The sequence below is a fragment of the Gouania willdenowi genome, chromosome 10 (genome assembly GCF_900634775.1).
Source record: "Gouania willdenowi chromosome 10, fGouWil2.1, whole genome shotgun sequence".
Lineage (NCBI taxonomy): Eukaryota > Metazoa > Chordata > Actinopteri > Blenniiformes > Gobiesocidae > Gouania > Gouania willdenowi.
In genome coordinates, this window is record NC_041053.1 from 9,812,247 (window position 1) to 9,836,120 (window position 23,874).

Sequence of the window (23,874 nt, forward strand, 5' to 3'; positions counted from 1 at the left end):
TTTATGTTAACTAATTGTTTTATCATTATTTTATTGGAAGTTGATGTCATTAATCATCAATACCCTCTGTAAGAAATAACAATTCATTATTTTAATATTTTTTAAGGCTACAGGGAGCCATTGCAAAAGAGTCAAAGGGCCACATGAAGCTCCAGAGCCGCAGATTGCAGACCCCTGTGCTAGGGGTATACAATGGCACTTCAGGGGCTGAGAGAGAGAGAACAACAACAAAATACACAAAATGACACCAAACACACACTAAGAGAGAAAAATACTATTACCAGCAACACACAAAATGACAAAGACTCATAAAATAAGAGAAATATATTGTATAATAAAAAGAACAGACAAACAACAACAAAATGACACAAAAACACAAAATTGTGACAGAAATGATCTTGATTAAAACATGAACTGAAAATACAAAGGTCAGTCTTGGTCTCACATCAGGAGATGATAGTAAATAATAAAAACCATACAAATAAATCTTACTAAATAATGTTTAATTCCACTTAATTAGAAAATGTGTGTTATCACTCATTCATTCCATCATTATGATCTATAGTTGTTGTTTCATATTATGCTGAGGATAATGTTGTAGTAGGACATAAGGTGGACTTTAGCCAAGAAAAGTTTGAGAACCACTGCAATAAGGAATGTCCACATGGAAGATTCAAAGTCTTAGAAATAATGGACTAATCCTGTGTAGTTAAGACAGATGAGATGATTTCTTGTTGTTTTTCAGGCTTGTGTTTTATCTTTCTGTCCGAACTCCTCAGGTGCTGAGTGTCCACCTGAACCGCTGGAGGCTGGACCGCAGACTGGGACTGTGTCTCCTGCTGCTCTACGCCATCTTCCTCCTCTGCTCCATCGCCTTTGAGCGGCTTTAAACACACACATACTCACACTCAGCAACAAAGTCACTGCTGCCTTTGTTAATCATGTGCGGAGTGATGACCACCTCCTCATTTCACTGCTGCGTTACCATGACTACGGCTGCCCTAACGTGCTGTTGTTTACCTTTGATATATCTGAGTATTTTACATGGTTTTCTACACTCACTGCAGTCTCTGTGAAACTGAACCTGACTGCTGATGCACCACACATTTATATAGTAGTACATTAGTATTATGAAGTGTGTTTGTTTACCTGTGATCACTTTATGACTGCCACAATAACCTCAACGACCAAAGTGTGTGTGTGTGTGTGTGTGTGTGTGTGTGTGTGTGTGTGTGTGTGTGTGTGTGTGTGTGTGTGTGTGTAAAGTTTTGTATTCCCATCAGGATTGGGGTCAATTACATTTTTCAGTTACAATTATGTTTTCAATTACCTATGTTCAATTATGATTACAGTGACCATTATATTTTCAATTTACAATTAAATTACAATTATTTGTTATCCTCAGAAAGTCAATTACAATTACGTTCTCAGTGACAAAAGTTCAGTTACAATTAATCAAAATGACTGAGCTTGAAATAAATAATCTGATAAAAGTGAACCTTCCTCTTGCGTTAGCTTTCTGTTAGCATCTCTTATAACAATGGGTCTTAATCAGCTGCAATAGACACTAAAAACAAATATCTATCATCTAATTTCTTTCCTATCTATTGGTTACCTTATTAGGCTTCCTAATCAATGAAAATATAGATTTTATTATTTTTGGTGTGTTTGCATTAGAGGTCGACCTATATATCGGCCGGCCGATATAAGGACTTTTTTCAATATTGGGCATTGGCCGATTTTTTTACTAATTTTTTTTTTTTAATTTAGCACTTTAGAGTAGCTATTAAAGGTAAAAAGAAAGAACATTAAAATATAATATGAATATACAACAAAAAAAGGTAATAATAGCATGTGCATGGGAGAGGTAGAAGCCAATAGGCTTATAAATAAAAAGCTGATATGATAGGATAAGGATTTTAGTTTTACTTGGTTCAATTTAAAGTTCAATAAATGTAGTTCTATTGGTGTGTTTAATTTAATTTCTAATTTATACATTTATATCATGAGTGTTTAAATTGTCTTTCATAATCAATGTGCTTTAAAAAAAAAGTTTATTGGCCTCAAATATTGGCTTCCAAAATCAGCTTTAGATATCGGCCATTGGTTGAAATTTTTTCTAAAAATCTGTATCTGCGTCGACCTCTAGTTTGTAAACCCCTAGATTTCTTTTTTTTTTTTTAAATGGTAAAATGTGGGAAAGCTTAATACGAAACACATGTTATTAATTATTAACTACATATGTGTAGAACTGTACATAGAAATGTAACATGGTTCCCCAGTTTTGCATTAAATTATCATTGACAATTTTTATAGACAAGGCAATTACAAAGTTAATTATCTAAACATAATTACAATTTCATTATGATTATGACAGCAACATATTTTTTGAATTAATTATGATTAATAATCAATTACGTGATAACAAATATAATTCACCCCAACCGATTCTGATTCCCTCCACCTGTGTGTGTGTGTGTGTGTGTGTGTGTGTGTAGCATTGCATGGCTCACCATTCTGCTCCTGATGATTGCACTAACTAAGCCACTGTTGTCTTTGGCCTGTTTGTAGACATTTGGCCTCCTTTCCTCAGAGCTCTTCAGTGCAGACCTCATGCTTGTTTTTCATTGTCGCTAATATTGAGCTAATATAAAATCTGTCCTTGTTTGAAACGAGAGTCGCTAAGTTCAATAAAATGCTTTATTTGTTGCTGGGTTTTCTCTGCAGCTCATTAAACTTCACACATTTCCACTGACTCTTATGTTATCCTTGTAAAGACTGAATCATTAAAGGTGCAGTCCGCAACTCTTGGATCCCTTTCCCCCTCCTTCCCCGCTGCTCTCTTGCCCTGCCTCCAAACTTTCCAAAGTCCCTCCCTCAAACAAGCTAACATTAGTCTGACAGCAACATCACAGTAATATAACATACTCTGTTAAAAGCATATTACTGCAGCGCTCCTCTCTCTCCACGTGCACACACCTCAGCAGCAGCAGCCGCAACACAGTGTGACTTCAGCAGCCCACACGGAGGCTGCTGCACAAACAACACATGCACCACAGAGTTCTAGTGTAACAATTACAAATCAAAAATAATGTAAATCAGGCAGCAGTAATTACCTTTCAAGCAGAAAGGTTGCTAGTTCCATCTTCTACTCCTCCACACCATACACTGTAAAAAAGACGGTGCACTAGCTCCGGGAAAGGGGCGGGGCCTGTGTGCAACAGCTGTCAGACAGCCTAACAAACACAATCCTGGCTCTGATTGGTTCTTTTTGCTCGGTCGCGGTGCATTCTGGTAGTCAGCCAAAGGCTGCAGGAGCAGCAGGAGGGACTCAATGAGTCAATGAGTTTTTCACACAAACTACTAGTTTGATGTAAAACTGTCCTTACCTAGTGACAGGAGTTGCATACTGTTCTTTTAAATCATTTAAAAAGTGTTAAAATACAAAAATAAAGACACATTTCAAAGTGAACTTTATTCATCAGGCTACTTTTGCTCCAATACCCAAAAAAAGTAAAAAATAAAAATACAACATCATACAAATACTCATAATGGAGGTTCGACACATCGGAAAACAATTAAATCAACTTAAAACATATCACAGTCATAAAAAAATAGAAAAGTCCATTGTCCAATACAGTACATGGAACGCCTCAGGAGCTATAATATATTGACGTGTTATAGTATAGACTTTACAAAAATCCTACTAGAAAAAACTCCCAGTGAAATATCAGGTCATACAAAAATGTAAAAAATAAAAAGCAAAACAACACGACAGAAAATAACCAGTTACGGTGTGAGAGTGTGTGTGCGCGTTTATACGGGTGCTGTGCAATCTGCATGCAAAACCACGTGGCGTTCACTGATCACTGCGTTTCCACGTTTCAACGCCATAAAGAATAAAAGTCACCACAGAGCTTTAGAGACACGGTGACAAAGTAGAGCAGGAAACAGTTTCTACAGGTGATACTGGTTCCAGTTCAACAACTGTGTGTGTAAATGAATGGATTGACCTCTGACCTCTGATGTGATTTAAGACAAACGTGAATGTTTAAATGATGAACCTTGGCACTGACAGGCCTCCCTCACTGAAGCCTCTTTTAAACACAAACACAGACAGATGATAGTTCACTAGTAACCATAGACCCAATAATAATAATAATAATAATAATAAATCTCATGTGTTGTTTATCTGCTCTCACCCACAGGGAGTAAAAATAGAGAATTTGGCTGCAGAAAAGCAAGGCAGCACGTATTTATTTAGCTCTGAAGCTAATCTATTATTTCCTGGGAGCTACCATGGAAACAGCAGTTGCTATGGTTACTAGATGTGCTCTGCCTCTCCATGTACTTTGAGTAAAAGATGGGATAAAGTGTGTGTGTGTGTTGATTGTGTATGTACACACAGTGTGTTGGGTTCCATGCTGGCAGGTTGTAGTGACGATGTGATCCTGTGTGGACCAATCAGAGGTGAGGACCATGAGCCCCCCCCCCCTTTATGTCACTGCCGTTATGAAAGCACTCTCGCGCTGATCTTTGAGCTACATCACAGCCAGTGCTGAACTCAGAGGTGGTCTGAAGTTTGGTTATTGGGGGGGGGGGGTCATCGAGTGTCCTGGTGCTGAATGGGTGGAGTTACTGAGAGTGATGTCACTCTGGGGCGGAGTTCTGGTTCTGCTGGTATATGGAGGCCTTGTCCTTCAGCAGGGCCAGGCACAGGTGGCAGCTCCAGCTCCCTGTGGGACGAGAGGAGATAAAGAAATGCTTCAATCTGGATATTAAATATGAATCAGCAGCTAAACAGTCATTTCATTTAAGGTGGAAACAATACTCTCAACCAGAATCATTAAACACAGGACGTGATGTTAAATTGTCCTTTGTGCTGAAAGATGGTAATCACATGAGATTTACCATTTGAGAGTGGTGTAATCATAATAATCATAGGGGTGATAGATCATCTTTATTGTTGTCACATATGTACAGGTGTTTTTCAATTTCAGATAGCCTACAGTACCTATAAGTTTGAAAGTGTCAGCATTTTGTGCTTTTCATAGCCTAAATGACAAAACACCGCTATTTCCTGGTACGGCAGAGATGCTGCACATTCTCAATCCGCTGTAAGGCAGGAGGAGGCCACACCCCCTCCCAAAAGCACAATGCTGCTCTGCCTCTGTTCCCATAGTGTGTTTCTGTGTTTGCACATGTGCAGTCAGTTCGCCAAGATGAAAACCATTTACGTAAAAAGGCAGCTCTCTACCCTGCCTTTGGACGTAACCGCGCTATGCTAAATGCTATACGTATGTTCACAGTGCAATAGTGAATTGATATTGCGTGGCCGCTGCTACGTTTTCCAGGTAGAAGCAGGATAACACTACAGTCAGGATGACAGCGTTAGAGACGAGTTGTTGTTGTCATTTTCCCAGAGCCAATCTCATTTCAATATGATTTACATATGTAAATGAGGACGTGGATAGGGAGGGGGCATATGTTCGCTAACATCCGCGCTGATTCAGATGTTCAAATGATAGGTGTGTGGATCCAGTCCTACACGTAGATTTAAACATCTGAATTTTTACGAGTGTATGCCTGTCTCTGGACTGAGACGTACGCTTATTTCACACCAATTTTCATGCAAGTCTTTGTACATGAGGCCTCAGTGGAGGGCAGTAATACGGCTTGTGGCGTCCACTCTGCCGTGAATACAGAGGACGAAGAAGACGACACATGAGGATGCTCATAAAACTTGCGTTACAAAAAAAACCGGACATACAAAAGAAAAGAGGAATTAGATGGAGACAAAGACAAGAGGCGGTAGAGCTTCTGCTTTGTTGTTAGTGTTACTGTTGTTGTTGTGGTGGTTGCGCATGCAGGTTAAGAGAGAGGTGTTTGCAGAAAATGCATATACGCCGTCCACACGGTGACCCAGTGGGTGGAGTTCACACACTTTCCTATTCTGGGACCCGTTTTCAGAAGTTGTCGTATTCTGCTTCCAAATCATCATTGCCATGTGCCGTAAATTAGGGGTGCCCAACGCATTGATCGGGGAGGCATTTTGTGTCAATCGCGCTCGTGGGACGCAAGACTTCATAAATGATTGAGAACGACATAGTCATGTATACTAGATATGAAACCTAACAATTCAGTTTATGACCTCAATTTGAGGGGGCGCTGGAGCAAAAATCAGTTCATTTACAACCTCTAATAATCAGTAGAAGAAGACCCTCCACCAGCTCAAAGACGCTCACAGACGACCACAGACACACTCCCAAAGTTACAGATCTGACTTGCCGACTTCCCTTACAAAAGAATCTATCGTCCTTCCCTGTGCTCTTCTTTGTTAACTATGCCCACAATCTGTTCCCTAAGAACACCACACCTATGCGTTATGCTGTGAATTGCTAGCTGGTCTTACCCTCTGGGGGTTCAGTCATGGGGGGAGTCAGACAGTACATGTGGTAGCCTCGGTCGCAGTCATCACAGAACAACAGCTGATCCTGTGAATACACACATACCGACATGACACAAACATTAAAAAACAGGATCAAATGGCTAAACCTAGTGAAACCTAAATAACAGTAAATTAAATAAACTCAGCAAATATTTCCTTTTTGTAGAAGAAACCAAAAAATGACCTGAAGAAGATTTCTAAAAGAAACTCATAAAACTGTATATTTTTTACTCTAAATATTTGGTAATTGTGACCAAATATTTGCATCAACATTGAAAAGTGGAAGCTCACGTCGTTCTCTGAGGTCCCACAGACGTTGCAGCACTTGCACTCGATGCACTGCCAGCGGTAGGTTTTCACTGCAGCCATCATCACCGGGGTGAACTGCAGGCACGTGGGGTGGCCTGGGGGGGGGGGCAAAACCACATTCAACACAAGCAACTTTGGACAAACTGCTGCTGCTTACCAGTGGTGTCTGGTGCATTTTTCTCCAGGGGGGCTACAAGTCCAAAATAGACATACACCAAAAATAGGGGTTGTGTAGCTTTGAACAAATTAAGTAGGGAAGATTGCAATTACAGAATTGCTTTCAAACTAACCACATTTATTTCCACAGAACCCATAAACAAACAAGAAGAATTACAATAGAGTGAGTGTGTGTGTCAGGGTTATTATACGTTTTGAAATGTTATTTGTTTTTATTTTAATTTAGTTTTTCAGATTTCTTTTTTTTTTAACAAGTAACAAGTAACAAGTAATTAAATAAAAAATGGTGTGAAAAAGAAAGTGGTAAATTAATATACATAATTTAAAACCTGACAAAATGTAATTTAAGACCTATTTTACAAAAGTGAAAAAGTGCTTTAAATCAGTCATACGTGTCTTCATCTATGCTGGGTCTGATTCTGACTTTTGTAAAAGGAGGAAGGAAAAGCACAATTATTGAATTTCTCTTTCTCCATTTTGCTTCTCCTTCTATTGTCCCACAGCTTCACCTGTCAAAAAGTCACTTTACAACGGACGACTGTGGCGTCAGCACCTCCCATGGCGGCAGATGGTGTTGTTTAAATGATCAAAAGCTGCATTCAACTCTGCACAGCCGCAGACTGTACTGACACACCATTTGCTTAAATTGAAGAGGAGTTATTGCGCATGTACAACTTTTTATGAGAGTGAATGGTAAAAATGAGTGCAACCCAAAGCGGAAACACATCACCAATCAGACACAGATGAACAAAACAACTTTACTCATCACCATTATCTATTTAATATTTATTTTGATTATCTAAATACAGATATAAATTGGTTTTATAGTATTTTTAATTCATTATTTTGTTTAAATCTTCCACAAACTAACATGATGAGTGGTGGAGCGAAAACAAGTAATTTCAGCATTATTGTGCCCTTGTTTACACTTCTACGTATACGTAAAATGTAAAATATGTAAGAAACCGACAATATCCAAGCAATAAGTGACAGACATCAGTCCCAACAGGACCTTTGCTTTAAATTTCCTAAATTCTGTGACCAATTTCTATTTAATGAAGGGAAATATGCATTTGACACATGTCCTACAGGGCCTGTACTATGAAGCTGGATAAATATATACCAGATATCTGTCTTTCAGTGGGCTTCACATAACCAAACATTTGCAGTCACCGAGCAGCTGTACTATGAAGCAGGTTATCAACATGCTCACTTAAGCCAGGGGATTCCAACCAGGCTGTGTGCGTGCTCACATTAAAGGGGCCCTGGTTGCTGCATCTGATCAATCACAAACACAGAGATACAGGCTCCAGAGCAGCATACGCTATGTATTATGAAGGACTAAGAGGAAATCCAGCGTCGTAGTACAGAACGTTGGGATCTTACACCCTAATATTCCCTCTACATTAGTCACTAATCTGGCACAGCTGATTTTACTCCTCTACGTACCAACATCAGTCTCCAGTCCTTTTTTATCCTGTCCTCCATCAACTGTTAACCCACGTATTTCTTCCCTCACTCAGGTGTAACACTGCCCTCTGTTTTTACATCTTTCCCCACAATAAAGTCCTTCAACATCTAGTATTAGACAATCTTTAGAGTGAGCTTGTAGCTAAAGTTCACTACAGGTCCCTGTCACGGGGCTAACCTGTGCCCTCCATGTGCAAACAGAAAAGAAACATGTCATGGGTTCATATCGTGGTGTGCTTCTTGGAAGGTACCACATGTAATAGAGTTGGAGGGGTGTTTCAATGGTTGGTGTCAAGAGCCGTCAGGCTGTAAAGCAAATTTTTTTTGTGTAGAGCTTTGTTTTCATTCGTTTTCACTTTTCCCCCTTATTTTGCAAGTTGGATGTCTTCTATTTTTCTTCAGGCCTGCACTGTAAATACTGCTGCACTGTTACCACTGTAAATAAAAACACTTTCACTGCATTTTTGGAACCTTGTACTACTTTTTGAGCCTACCCACTAGGCCATTCTTATAGTCCCCATTTAAAAATAATAAAGTATTGATAATCCTATTTTGTATCACAGTTGAGGCTGATAGAGGGTGTGGGGAATGTGTTTGTGGCACAATTTGAGCCCGAGATTTGAGCTGATTATGTTTGTCCATTTAGGATAACAGTGAAAGCTTCTGATGCAGCATTATCACAAAGACCAAACCATGATTTCATACCAGAGCGCCCGCAGTCAGAGCAGGAGACCAGCTCCTCTGATTGGCCGGTCTTCTGGTTTAAGGTGGAGTCTCCCAGACAGAAATCACAATAATCGTTGGGCAGGGCAAGGCCATTGGGACCCTTCTTGTTTGCTGAGAAAAAAATAAAAAATAAATCATATTCACGTCATGTTTAATCATTCATGAACAGAACAAGCACAAAGTTATTAACATGAATATTGAACGAGAATTTCCCAGTTTTAACAAACAAAAGTCCCTTCAGAGATAAAATTCCAGATGAGGCACAAACATCCATCTCAGCACCTGACTGATGAACTAAGGAAGCGGTTCCCAACTAGTCTGGCTTTGGGACCTACAATCACACCTGAATATGGAGCTGTGGTCCAAGTTTTTCAAATTCTCACATACATTCAATGAAAAGATGCTGGAGTTTCAATTTAAAATACAAAATATTACAATAGAAGGAGTTTGTACGAGCTTGGGATGCTAGAGAGTAGAATATTCTCTTTTTTTCAGTTACAGCTGCCTTTTAGTCAAAAAGTGCAGTTTTATCCAAATGCTAAAAGAAAAGAGAATGTGCCAAAATCGCCCTCCCAAAAAAAAAAACAAAAAATGATCGACTTATGATTATGTGATTATTAAAAACTGAAAATTGGGAAAATAAAACTACCAAAGAATTATTTCCCCATCTATTTTTTGAGATACAAATCAATCTTAACCTCCTTAAAAGTAGAGGATCTTTTTTTGCCAAAGGAAACATTACTGACCCAATAAAAATGAGTTCCCAACCCACCAGTTGAGAACCTCTGAACCCAGAAATAAATGAGAGCTGATCATGTGGAGAGGAAGATATGCCCATGTCTATGAACATGTTGAAGAGAAGAAAGTATGATATGCCTGGAAAAAAAATGAAAAATTATAGAAATAAAAAAATAAATAAAAATGAAGTGTGATATTTAAAAATTAATGAGAGGGAGAGTTCTTTGGAACAAACACACACACATGCAATCACACCTCCCTCCTCTCTCTCAACACTACAGTGTGACTCACTCTTCGGCTCCTCTGGCTGGCGAGGAGTGGGTGGTGCCTCGATCTCCTCTCGGTCCTCGCCCTCCTCCTCGGCCAGGTGAGAGTGCGTATAGTGGTAGCTCAGGCCGGGGCGGTTCTTGTAGCGCTTTCCACAGACTGACACACACACACACACATAGACACAGAACAGTGTTATAACGATGGCGCTCACTGTAAGCACCACCTAGAATCAGCCCGTTAGAAAGCGAGGGGGAGCTACGATAGTAAGAAAGTCATTCAGCCAATAGTAAGCGTTTGTACGGTTACACAAGTTACACACTAACAACATCTCTGCATTAAAAGAGCAATGTTCCCTGTGTTGTTGCTGTTGTCAAACAGTAGTTCGAGGTGTAGTCTTCCATTTCAAACCAAACACAGTCTAGGCCTGGGCAATATTATCTAGATACAAGATATCGAGTTTTCCATTTGGCGATACAGAAAATTACAATATCGCTTAAATCGATATATTTTTATTTTATAGCCTATTTTGTATCAAAATACTGTCGCTGTTTTCACTTTTTCTCAGAGCAGCATAAAAAGCACATTTAGATGGATTTCTGAGTGCGTTCTAACCCAGACCTTCATCTAAACAAACACACTACAAAACTCACTCACACGTGCTGTCCCTTACAGGAGAAAAAGCCATAAGTGAAACATATTGTGCAGCCGTTTGTTAAAAAATGTGCCAAAAATACACAAAAGGACAACAAAAATACACCTAATGACTCAAAAAAACACAAGGTATACAGAAACGTACATAAAAGGAAGGTATTCAGAAAAAAAGCAAGAAAAATACAAGAGGTTACTCCAAAAATACACAAAACTACTGCCAAAATAAACAATTCAACAACAAAAATATACAAAGAATGACTCCAAAATAAATCGAGTTTTCTATTTTGACAATATATAAAATTACAACATTGCTTATAATGTTATACTTTTATTTTATATCTTATTTTGTATTAAAATATTCATTTTATGAGTCACTGCTTTCACTTTTTCACAGGACAGCATAAAAAGCACAGTAAGATGGATTACTGAGTGCATCCTAAACCAGACCTTCCCCTAAACAAGCCGCACTACAGAACTCACTCACACGTGCTGTCTCTTAGAGAAGAAAAGGCCACATATTGTGCAGCTGTTTGTTAATAAATGTGCCTGTGTGGTATTTTACATCAGTAACTTTAACCCAGTATTGTTTTTATGCTAAGACTTTATTGAGTTAAAAATATTGAAATTTATATCATATCGACATTTTGAGAAAAAATATTGAGATATGAGTTTCGGTCCATATCGCCCAGCACTAGCACAGTGTAAGCTTTTTTTGTGTTTCAGGGAAAACAAAGCCAAACATCTGCTTCTCACACACACTTTGAAAGCTTCTACTCACTGTCACATGCATATGGTTTGTCCCGTTCCTCTAGAGCTGCTGCTGCAGCCTCCGTTTTCTTTTTGCCATTTTTGTCACTGCGGCCCTGAGAAACAACACATGGAAGACTGAGCGCCACACAATCACTAATAATGAGTCTGAAAATATTTGTATTCAAATCTGTTGCTCCAGTTGTGAACAAATGACAACTTTAAGTGAAGACAGACAACCAATAAAAACAAAAAAAAGACTCAATAATAGAAGTGATTATAATAATCCAACCTTTAAGTGCTCAAGAAGTGTTTGAAAAAAAAAAAATTAAAAAATCTAAATATTAAGATGAAACGTTTTTGTCATACTTTTGTCATCCACTAGAAAACAACCACAAAAAACAAAAGCAATTAGGTCATGATTCTCAAATGCCTCAAGAGATTTATTCAAGAATCTCGATTTTGGCATCAGGCAACGTGCCAGAGGCAACATTAAAATGCTAAATGTTGCATTATGATAGCCATAATAATGTCAAATATTCACTTTTCAGGATCTGAAACTGAATTAACCTAGGAGCCACTAGTGGTGGAGTCTGTGTGAGATTGGGCCGCATCTAGGGTTGGGTATTGGTTGGCTTTTTTATGAGTTGTCTAGAAATCACAGAGTTTTGCTAACGCTTGTAAATGTGACTGAAATCCGTGAAAATGATAAAGCGCACTTTTAATTTGAAACGCCTTTGTTGATCAGTCATCAACGTCTCACTTGTTATTTACTCTGTAGTGGATCAAACTGTGGCTCTACGTTGTAAACAAAAATAGTTAAATCATTCTGACGTTTGTCAGAGTTTCATTGTAACGAGCTGCAGCAGCTGACGCGCACACCTCCATTTCATTCTAATTTCATTCATCTCCTGTTGGGGGCGGAGTTTCCCGTTTCTCATGATTTTGTTCGTACGGCAGGGTCAGAGCTGCCATGGAGGTGTACACATTATCTCGCCAGGTTTTTTTTTTATAAATCCCAAACTGCTTATATGTGGCGTATGTTTTCTTTTGTAGGTACGCAGCGTTTATAAATGAGGCCCATGGTGTTTACATGTTATGCATATGTTAGCACAATTAAATGGTTGCTTCATTAAAAAACATGATTAACTTTTTTTTGACAGGACATTTTTTTCATCGATACGATAATCCTGCAGTAAAATTACACAATATATCGCCAAATCAATTTTTGTCTTAGTGTACTATTTAAAATCTTATTGCCCTCCTGTTAATGACAAAGTAACTGAAGTGTTTGTTAGGTTAGTCCTTTGCTCATCAACAAAACAGCCACGATGCTGTGCTTTCCTAATCACTGTATCAGTCCTCATCCCTGGAACTGCTCTGGGAAAACTTAACTGAGAAAGACCAAAACAAGAAGACATGAACACAATAAATATCTAATTAAAAACTAAACTATAACCAGATTTTCAAAAATGTGCATTAAAATTACAAATACTCTCATTAATGTGCAAGGAAACATTTTAATGAAGAAGCAAAGGCACATTTAATACCATATAATTCTGCTCTGGACATCAGCACACTGTGCTGAATTAAAATCTGCCTGTTTTCTAGGGGTGTTGAAAAAAATCAATTCTGCAATATATCGCGATATTATGTCGCGCAATTCTCGGAACAATCCTAAATACGTCCATATCAATTTTTTTAAAAATAAAAAAAAAATAATTTTATTTTTTTCTTACCTTTATTTAATCAGGAAAGTCTTTTCCACTGCAGAAGACATTGTAACTGCACAAAGAAGTGCTCTGAAACCTGGACATGTTGACTAGCTTGTGTTTTACAATAAAATCTAAAAAGAAAGAACTAACTTTCTGCATTTATTTGTTGTTCTAGGCATAAACCTCAGTTAAGCTGCACTTAAGTCATGTTGCACTAAAGTCAAAGTTGGTTTAAAAGCCACAGGCAGATTGTATGTTATTTTATTTTAAGTTGTTGGCACATGGCATGTTAAAGCCAATGTTTTGAGTGTAAAATATGCCAATAAAATATATTTCATACATAATGTTCTCATGAAGGTGCACACAGTTACAGATTAGTAGTTTCTTAAGTCATATATATATATATATATATATATATATATAAAATTGCAATTATACTATAATTACTATTATACTTTAATACCGAGATATATCGTATCGTATCGTGACCTGTGCATCAAGATACGAATCGTATCGCCAGATGCCAGGCAATACACGCCACTACTGTTCTCTAATCCAATCAGAAGTAGGGATTTAATAATGATGGTAAAATGACAAAAGGAGATTCTGATATGAAACATCCTAAAAGACTAAATGAAGTGTTAAAGGAAGCTGCCTCAAGCGCTGATGCTGAACAGTAACTCACCTTGGACTTATTCTTGCCTCGTCTTTTTGGAGTTTCATCCTCAAAGTCTTCATCATCCAGGTCGTCTAAGTAGTCATCGTGGTCCAGGACTCTCTGAGGTGGAAAAGGGACAATTATTTCAGATTTAAACATCGGACTTTCAGGAAGTAACAAAAATGTTATCAGTGTTATTTTCGGAGCCTGAGTTTGGTTAAAATAAAAACAATAAACAACTCAACAATAAAAAATATTGCACTAATAGTATGGAAAGATCCACACATTTTGTCACACTGACATTAGCAACACACGTTGATGTACAGCAGAGTTGGGGTCAATTACATTTTTCAATTACAATTACATCTTCGGTTACAATTACCAGCATTTTTACTATTATCCTCAGAAAGTCAATTCCAATTACGTTTTCAATTACTAAAGTTCAATTAAAAATGTATCACAGTTACTGAGCATGAAATAAAAAACCTAATAAAAAAGTTAACCTTGGGTTGGGGTCAATTACATTTTTTCAATTACAATTACGTCTTCAATTACCCATGTTCATTCTCAACTTACTTACAATTACAGTGACCTGCATTTTTTCCAATTACAATTAAAAGTAGAAATCTTACTTTTCCCATCAATTACTAAAGTTTAATTACAATTGATTACAATTACTTAGCCTTTAATAAATCAGCGGCGTAAAACGTGACCTTCCTCTAGTGATAGCATCTGTTATGATAACGGGTCCTAAATCAGCTGTAAAATACACTAATAATTATCTATCACCTCATTTATTTCCTATCTATTGGTTTCCTTGTTAGGTTTCCTAATCAATGAAAATATAGGTATTAATATTTTTGGTGTGGGCGTCTGAGCCCTTTTTGTGTCAGTATACCCCTAGACTTCAATTTTTTTTAATTGTAAAATGTGGGAAAGCTTGATGGTGTTGGTGCGCACTTTTTTGTCTTGTTTTTGTCGTAAAATCCGCAACTGGCTGCTCTTATTCCAGAGAAGAGCTCTTGAACGTCAGGGCAACAATCCCCAAAGATTTATTTCCCTCTTTCATCGCTTCCTCTGTGGATTTACTGGACATTTTACTCAAAGGTGCGCTCACCTTTGCTCACGCAGTGAGTGCCGGAGGAGAGGAAAAAGAGCTGGTGCGCTTGTGCGCTTCCGCCGGCGCGGCCGACGCACCGCGCCGTTACCGGGGATATTCCTCTCTGACGTGCTCTCACTGTGTAACAAAGTGGACGAACTCCAGCTGCTGTTGGGTAGAAACAGAGACTTCTCCTCATCTTCTGTTCTGTGCTTCACGGAAACGTGGCTGTGTGGAGCGGTACCGGACTCTGCGCTGCAGTTGGCCGGCTTCCAACTTCACAGAGCGGACCGAGACGTGGAGCTCACCGGGAAGAGGAAAGGTGGAGGAATCTGCTTTTATGTGAACAGCAACTGGTGTAACGACGTGACAGTGATCCTTCAGCACTGCTCTCCTCACCTGGAATCCTTTATTATCAACAGCAAACCCTTCTATTCCCCTAGTGAGTTCGCTTCATTCATCCTGGTTGGTGTGTACATCCCACCGTCAGCTGACTCTTTTATCATTGTGCTTGGTGACTTTAATAAAGGGGACCTCTCACACCAGCTCCCCAAATATAGACAATTAGCGGTGGAGAAACTCCAGGAGTGTTTGGACTGTACTGACTGGGATGTTTTCAGGTCTGCGAACAGTTCTCTGGATGAGTTTACAGACGCTGTGACGTCCTACATCAGCTTCTGTGAGGACAGCTGCATTCCATCAAAGACCAGGGTGAGTTATAACAATGACAAACCCTGGTTCACAGCGAAGCTCAGAGGGCTGAGGGCAGACAAAGAGGTCGCTTTCAGGAGTGGAGACAGAGCCAGGTACAGAGAGTCGAAGTACACGTTTGGAAAGGAGGTGAGAAAAGCCAAACGTTTGTACTCAGAGAAGCTACAACATCAGTTCTCTGCGAATGACTCGGCTTCTGTCTGGAGAGGGCTCAGGCAAATTACAAACTACAAGCACAGAGCCCCTGCTGCTGCTAACGACCTCTGCCTGGCCAACAATCTGAATAACTTCTATTGTAGATTTGAAAGACAATGGGTCAGACCTGACTCCAACCCCCCTCACACCTCTGACCAGCTTCACTCCAACACCTTCGCCCCCCACATCAAAGCTACAGTCTCACCACAGCTGCTTACAGAGGCTGTCTCCCCTATCTTCCCCCCCTCCTCCCCCCCTCCCACAGAGACACCTTTCTCCATCAAAGAAAGAGATGTAAATAGACTTTTCAGGAGACAAAACCCCCGTAAGGCTTGTGGACCGGACTCTGTCTCTCCTTCTACCTTAAAGCACTGTGCTGATCAGCTGTCTCCAGTGACATTTTTAACACCTCACTGGAGACATGCACCGTACCAGCCTGTTTTAAGGCCTCCACCATCGTTCCTGTCCCTCAAAAGCTGAGGATCACAGGACTTAATGACTACAGACCCGTCGCTGTCATGCTCTCCCACATCAAGGACATCACCGACCCCCACCTGGACCCCCTGCAGTTTGCCTATAGATCCAACAGGTCTGTAGACGATGCTGTAAACCTGGCTCTCCACTTCATCCTCCAGCACCTGGACTCCCCAGGCTCCTACGCCAGGATCCTGTTTGTGGACTTCAGCTCTGCTTTCAACACTATAATTCCAGCTCTCCTTCAGGACAAGCTTTCCCAGCTGAACGTGCCAGACTCCACCTGCAAGTGGATCACAGACTTCCTGTCTGACAGGAGGCAGCACATGAAGTTGGGAAAAACCATCTCTGCTCCCCAGACCATCAGCACTGGATCTCCTCAGGGCTGTGTTCTTTCTCCTCTGCTCTTCTCCCTGTACACCAACAGCTGCACCTCCTCTCACCAGTCGGTCAAACTCCTGAAGTTTGCAGACGACACGACCATCATCGGTCTCATCTCTGATGGAGACGAGTCTGACTACAGGTGGGAGACAGACCGGCTGGTGTCCTGGTGCAGCCAGAACAACCTGGAGCTCAACGCTTTAAAGACAGTGGAGATGATAGCAGACTTCAGGAAGAACCCAGCCACTCTCACCCCCCTCACCCTGGGAGACTCTACAGTGAGCTCTGTGGAGTACTTCTGCTTCCTGGGGACCATCATCACTCAGGACCTCAAGTGGGAGCTGAACATCAGCTCCCTTATCAAAAAAGCTCAGCAGAGGATGTACTTTCTGCGGCATCTGAAGAAGTTTAGTCTGCCAACAAAGATGATGGTGAACTTCTACAGCTCCATCATCCAGTCCATCCTCTGCTCCTCCATCACCATCTGGTACGCTGCAGCTACTGCCAAGGACAAGGCCAGACTGCAGCGTATCATCCACTCTGCAGAGAAGGTCATCAGCTGCAATCTGCCCTCCCTCCAGGACCTGTACGTCTCCAGGATATTGAGGCGTGCAGGAAAGATTGTGGCCGACCCCTCCCACCCCAGTCATAAACTGTTTCAATCTCTCCCTTCTGGAAGGAGGTTTCGGTCCATCAGGACCAGAACCTCCAGACACAAAAACAGCTTCTTTCCCTCTGCCACCATCCACATGAACACACCCCAAGTCACCCACTGACACCCCCCCCCACCCCCACCCGATCACCACCTCCATGATGACATTATCTGCTGCACTGTATATACAGTATATATATATATATATTTATCCTATTTATCCTTTATTCTCTATCTATCCTTTATTTATCCCTCATCCTTTATATTTATCATTATTATTATTATTGTTGCTGGGTTGTTTTTTGTTTTTTTTTATTTTTTGTTGTTTGTTTTGTGCACCAACTACCAAGACAAATTCCTTGTACTGTCCTTAAAACTGTACATGGCCATTAAAAACATTTCTGATTTCTGATTTTCTGATATGAAACATATTTTAATAATTAACAACATGTGTAGAACTGTACACAGATCTGTAACATGGTTCCCCAGTTTTGCGTTAAATTATAATTGAGAATTTTTATAGAATTTTCATGGCAATTACAATTACAGAGTCTATTATCTAAACTCAATTACAATTTATTTAGGATTACAACAGCAACATGTTTTTTAAAATTACAATCATAATTACACCATCATTGTAACTAATTATCAATTATGCAAATACAATTATAATTGACCCAAACCCTGATCTACAGCAGAGAAGTCATAAAAGCATGAAACTGATGATTTCTGGCACGAGATTTGAGTTTTTTCAAAGTAGTAAAACATTTGGGTTATTTGACAGAATTTCTTCACTTTGAAATCCTTTAATGAAATATTTTGGTGAGATTAACGTGTTGCACTTTGTGCGCTGCTATTGAAAGCCATCATTAGTCATCATCCAGAATCCAGCCTGACCTTGCGAATGCGCCCAGAGGACGTGTGAGTAGCTGCTGATGAAGCGGGCGGCTCCACAGAGGCCAAATCGTCCTCTGGGTTGCGCAGATCGGTTACACCGCTCCTCCTGTCCAGTGGCTCTCCTTTCAGCAGTGCCTCCAGACTGCTGCCATCCACTCCTCCTATCGCATCACGCTTCAGGCCCAGCTCTATGTCAGCTGCACATTGCAACACACAACCCAAAACCATTTAGGTCAAACACATCAGAGCTTTGCTAACACTTAACCAGTGCAATTTTAACTCACCTGTCAAATAGTTAAATATAAGTAAGGCTGCAACTAATAACTATGTTGATAGTCGACTAGTCATTGATTAATCGATTAATCGAATAATAAATTGTACAAGTTTGAGTTTACCTCGTACTGAGATCGTTTATGAGCATATATGTGCGCGTATGCAACTCTAACCTAATCCAATAAACTAATAAAACAAGTGTCCGTTCACTTTGAAAACAAAAATGAACAAAACTGATTTTTTTTTTTTTTAGCAAATTCATTTTCCGGTAGTGCACATGCGCATATGCTCATAATGAATCTCAGTACGAGGTGAACACAGACCGTGACACATGTTTATTTACTTTTGGCGAAGATTGGAGGCTGCACTCAAGTGTTTAGAAAACCTTTTGGGTCCCGGGCCCGCATAACCTTATCGGCCCGTAACGCACGGTAACAAAATCAGACCAAATGGTAGATCATGTCGTGCTTTGCACTGTACAGTAAGAATCCTTTTTTTTAATATTTGTAGCCTTCTATTTAAAACAGCTGGCTAACGCTAGCTGTAACACAGCACTGAGCTCTGGTCAAAAGCCTGCAATGTAGTTTTAACATCAACTCACACTGTTTCACGTTTTCAGATATCTGTAAATTTCAGCAAAATCTCAGGCTTCGGTTATCCGAATGCGCTACATAAAAAGCAGACGTTGGGGGGTCATTTATTTATTACATGTGGTCTTTAGGTAAAACTAATCCTGTGCGAATAGGGCTAATGAAAACATTGGTATTATTATTTGTGGTGTGGGCATCTGAGCCTTTCTTGTGTCAGTATAGGCATTTATAAAAATGTTAATGGTAAAATGGAGGAACGCGTTATGTGAAACATATTTTAATAATTAACTACATATGTGTAGAATTGTAGAGTAGACAGAATTTTATAAAATTTTCATGGCAATTTTCTTCACAATTACAAAGTCAATTATCTAAACTCAATTACAATTTCATTACGATTACGACAACAACAGAATTTTAAAACTTGTGACATTTGTACTGATAAATCTAATTAATGGACCATGGGATTCCTGGCGCTGACGGAGTGTCATGGCCAGGATGGGCTGCTCTGCTGGGAGCGCTACGACAAAAGTAACCAGCTTTGTTTAAAAGGCGTCACCTCCTCCTGAGCAACGGACATCGTTTGCCCTAAAGCTGCAACATCAAAGCAGCGGCAGCTACCAGTCGCTATAAAACATGGAACCAGCTGATTTTTGTTTACCTCCAGCTCAGCTAAGGTTCAGCGCATCCCCACTCAGCCATTTCATTATGCTGTCCATACCTATCGTCACTCGCTCTACGCAGCTATTCAGCTCCACGGCATGAAAAGGACGTGTGATGACGTAACCGACAATTATCAACAATTAAATTTGCACGCGACTATTTCTGTTATGGATTATTATCGACAATGCCGACTAATCGGTGCACCCTTAGAGCCAACCTTGTTTGACGTACCTGCTTTGAGTGCGGGAAATGCCAGGCGGGGGTCCTCAGGGGGGTGAGAACGCCGCTTCTTCCTCCAGCGACGGGCTGGGTACGTGTACAGCTGTCCTGGAGCTACACCTACATTGACAAAAGATAAACTGTTAGACAATCAGAGATGGCAAATTTTAATCACAGCGGGGGCCACAAAATAAACATTCATGTCAGCATTTAAAATAACAACAAATGTGGACATTTTTGCAGACAAGAACATATATATTGTTCTGTAATTTTGGGGTTTTTGTATGTTTTTAGTCGATTTTCTGTATTTTTGTTTTCGTTTTGTGTGGTTCTGGAGTCACTTTGTAAGTTTTTCTGTAATTATGAGTGTTTTTCTTGATGTTTTGTGTGTTTTTCTTCAAGTCATTTAATAATTTTCGTTTTCATTTTGAATCATTTCAGATTTCTTTGGTATATTTGTAGTCATTTTATGTGTTTTGGAGTAAATCTGTGGACTTTAGTTGTTGTTTTGGGTCATTTTGTGTGTTTTGTGAGTAATTTTGTGTGTTTATTGGAGCTATTTTGTGCCTTTACTTTGGGAGTTGCACAAAAATAAACCAGGGCCACTAGAATATTGTAAAAAAAAAAACAAAAAACAAACCTGCACTGCGATGTCTCTTTTCCATCCAGATGTAACAATTGGACTGGGCCACGCCAGTCTGGGAGTCCAGGAAAGGCATGAGGATGCTGCGTTCGGCACACAGACGAGCATTGTAGCTGTGGCACTGCTCGATGGCGTCTCTGTAATACTGCTCTCCCAGCCTGAAAAGCAAAGATTACACCCACAACACAGATGAAGACAGACTATTTACATGGTTAAACACAAAAAACATATAACTTGTCCTAAAAAATTGTTTCTTTTCCAAAAGCAACAATTTTTGCCTCCAAGGAGGTTATATTTTTGCTGGCATTATTGTATTTACTTATTTGTTTGTGAACACTCTAACTCAAAAACTAATTTAAGGGTTTTGATGACATTTTCAGGAAATATCTAAAATGGGATAAAGAAGAAGTGATGCATTTTGGGAATTATCTAGATCAATATACCGATTGTTGATTAGTTTAAAAAGATTGATAAATCCCTACATTCAGGTCTTTGCACTTGCTCTACAACACCTCCTGTTCTTCTCTTTCTTTTTCTGTTTAGATCATACAACAGCACAGCTATGTGCTTTAAAGTGAGTGTACATGACCATGGCACCATGATCAGGATCATTGATCACAACTGCAAATATCTGCCTAAGAGGATATTTGCTGCTTGGCAGAGGTTTGCGCTCTTATTTTGACTGAAGCATTCTCACATTAAAAACTAAACTGTATTGTCAATACTTAATAAAAGTAAAACTGTCACAACTGGAGGTGGTTTTAAGAAGAGGATGACGCTTGGGACATGGTGTTGTCCAATCGACATCTTGAATAACTACTGTACTTAACGTTCAGAGCCTTGATGCACTCTCAAAAGACACATAAATAAGCAGCTTAGTTACTGTAACTACCATCCACATATTTACCAAACTCAAGGCCTGGGTGATATGGACCAAAACTCATCTCAATAGTTTTTCTGAAAATGGCGATATACAATATAAATCTCAATCATTTTAATTAAAATTAAGTTTGACCAGAAAGACAAATCAGGGTTAAATTTAATGATGTAAAATACCACACAGGCACATTTATTAACAAACAGTAGCACAATATGTTCCACTTTTGTCTTTTTCTCCTCTAAGGGACAGCACGTGTGAGTGAGTTCTGTAGTGAGGCTTGTTTAGATAAAGGTCTGGGTTAGGACACACTCAGAAAGCCATCTAACTAATGTTGTTCTGAGAAGAAACGAAAGCATTGACCAAATCGATATAGGCAATAATGTAATTTTCTATATCACCAAAATGGAAAACTCAATATAGCTTGAATATATATATATATATATATATATATATATATATATCGCCCAGCCCTTGGGTCCAGTATGACCCGTCAGCGTCACAAAAATCACAGAGGACAACATTCATCTTTGAGATGAACTCTTTATTATTGAGTTCCAGTTATTTGTCACTGATTGACCATGATCAATAACAGATAGAGGTGTGGAGTCAAATGTTATCTCCTTGAACTACAGGTTAAGCACTGCTATAGTATTTTCTTTAAACTCTCATTGAAACCCTTTGATATGAACATAGTACACAGCTATTTGGTCCACAGTGTAGGGAGAACGGCCTCTATAGCTCCTCTCTACACTCGGCATCCATTAGCTTGTGTACATGATGTTTTCCGCAGTGCTGAGACAAGCAGCTGCTCAGTTGGCTTTACCTTCCTAGTGTCTAATGACCAGGAGGCTGTTAGGTTAGCATCAGCACTGTGATGATGATGATGAGTGAGAACAAAAGAATGATCCACAAAGCGCCCGCTACCCTGTCCGCCTACAGAGGAAACTACTGCTCTCCGTCCACCCGAATGAGCACAGGACAGATACCGAGCTTAGACCGGCCGCAAACACACACAAACAACAACAGGGAAGCTTGTAAACAATGGTTTGAACTGTGCTCAGCGGCGGCTGACTCATATTAGCGCTAAGCTAACATGCTAACCGCAGCACCGAAAATAACGTTTCCTCCTGGGACAATTATTGTACTACCGTCGACACGGAGGACTACATGTAAACAGCTGCTTGGCGCTGTCTGGGGCAAATTCACCGAAACGATTAGATACAGTTTCTGTACATCTGGTTCTTCCGGTCTTAGAATAAATAAAAGGCAAACTTACACTTTAACAACACTGTCGACGGCCGCCGCCATATTTGCTTACTGCGGTTATATCAACGGACACTGCGCATGCGCCCGAAGATTTGAGGAGCGATGTTATATGGCTGTGTTCGAAATGGCGAACTCCGCTCTCATAGATATAGGCTAGTGGCTAACTGTCAAAAAGGGCTTTAGTTTTTAAAATACATTTTTATAGCAGGGCGTTTCCTTTTAAATTGAATCCAAAATCATATTTATTTTGCACCATATTTGAAACTTTGACAGGCTTTTATTTTGAAACTACACATCAGAATGTCTTGATACTTATTGGGTCACACTATGGGGTCGTGTACTATAACCCTGAAGTGGAATTAGTCTTTGATAACAGGGTGTTTCCTTTTAAACCGAATCCTAATTCCTATGCATTAGTCTCATATTTGAATCCTTGGTGGGCTTTTATTTTGATACAACACCGGTGTCACGGTCTGAGTTTACCTCCGGACTGAGATTCTTTTTCAATCTCAGTACGTGACTGCTACGTACCGAGATGTACCCGTGCTGGATTAGCCATGCACAGAGATTGTTGTACTGATTTGAAAAAAAAAAAAAATGCTTAAACATCAAATCAGTCGACAATCGATAAAAATCGACCAATGATAAAAAATATATATGATATATGAATACAAGAGCTTATTATTGTAAAGATACATTAGGTTAACTGTTATTTATTGCAATTGCTGCATGAGACACTATTACTTACTCAAGTTTTTGACTGAGATTGTCACTCAGATTGCCATAGTACTAAGCTTGCCATGGGAAATTAGTGAAAGGAAGAATAAATTCTGAAAAAGTATATTCCAACAGGTGCTTTATTTTTATCCAAACAGAATACATGTAATAATAAAAAACTGCATAGAATAATATATAAAACATATATTTTTTCTATACAAACACAATACAAACTGCATAGAATAGATTATTAAACATGTTTTTTATACAAATACAATACATGTAATAATAAAAAAACTGCATAG

General features: G+C 39.4%; 2 protein-coding genes across 5 annotated transcripts in view; one reads left to right on the forward strand and one right to left on the reverse strand.

Moving 5' to 3' along the window:
* Positions 1-1,306, forward strand: part of slc24a6a (solute carrier family 24 member 6a) — a 35,549-nt gene extending 34,243 nt beyond the window's left edge. For all 4 annotated transcript variants that reach the window (XM_028460382.1, XM_028460383.1, XM_028460384.1 and 1 more), the window contains exon 17: positions 780-1,306. In XM_028460382.1, the coding sequence (XP_028316183.1) occupies positions 780-880 (101 nt within the window). In that variant the 3' untranslated portion in view covers positions 881-1,306. The remainder of the gene's footprint in view (positions 1-779) is intronic.
* A 2,154-nt stretch (positions 1,307-3,460) lies between these two features.
* LOC114471389 (zinc finger protein ubi-d4-like) lies at positions 3,461-22,971 on the reverse strand. The gene is made up of 11 exons (XM_028460161.1): positions 22,863-22,971; positions 20,704-20,864; positions 20,076-20,183; positions 18,319-18,515; positions 13,937-14,029; positions 11,568-11,652; positions 10,160-10,294; positions 9,110-9,241; positions 6,740-6,852; positions 6,413-6,494; positions 3,461-4,736 (listed from the first exon to the last, which is right to left on the reverse strand). Exons 1-11 carry the CDS (start codon positions 22,892-22,894, stop codon positions 4,651-4,653), a joined length of 1,224 nt encoding a protein of 407 aa, XP_028315962.1. The 5' UTR covers positions 22,895-22,971; the 3' UTR covers positions 3,461-4,650.
* Positions 22,972-23,874: the final 903 nt, after the last annotated feature.

Bases quoted from the DNA above. Each gene is read 5' to 3' on its own strand.
- LOC114471389 (XM_028460161.1), bottom strand. From the start codon at position 22,894: ATGGCGGCGGCCGTCGACAGTGTTGTTAAAGT. The intron at 9,242-10,159 runs GTGAGTCACACT...TTTTTTTCTCAG, and splicing joins CCAGCCAGAGGAGCCGAAGA to CAAACAAGAAGGGTCCCAAT. The intron at 4,737-6,412 runs GTAAGACCAGCT...CTCGTCCCACAG, and splicing joins CATGACTGAACCCCCAGAGG to GGAGCTGGAGCTGCCACCTG.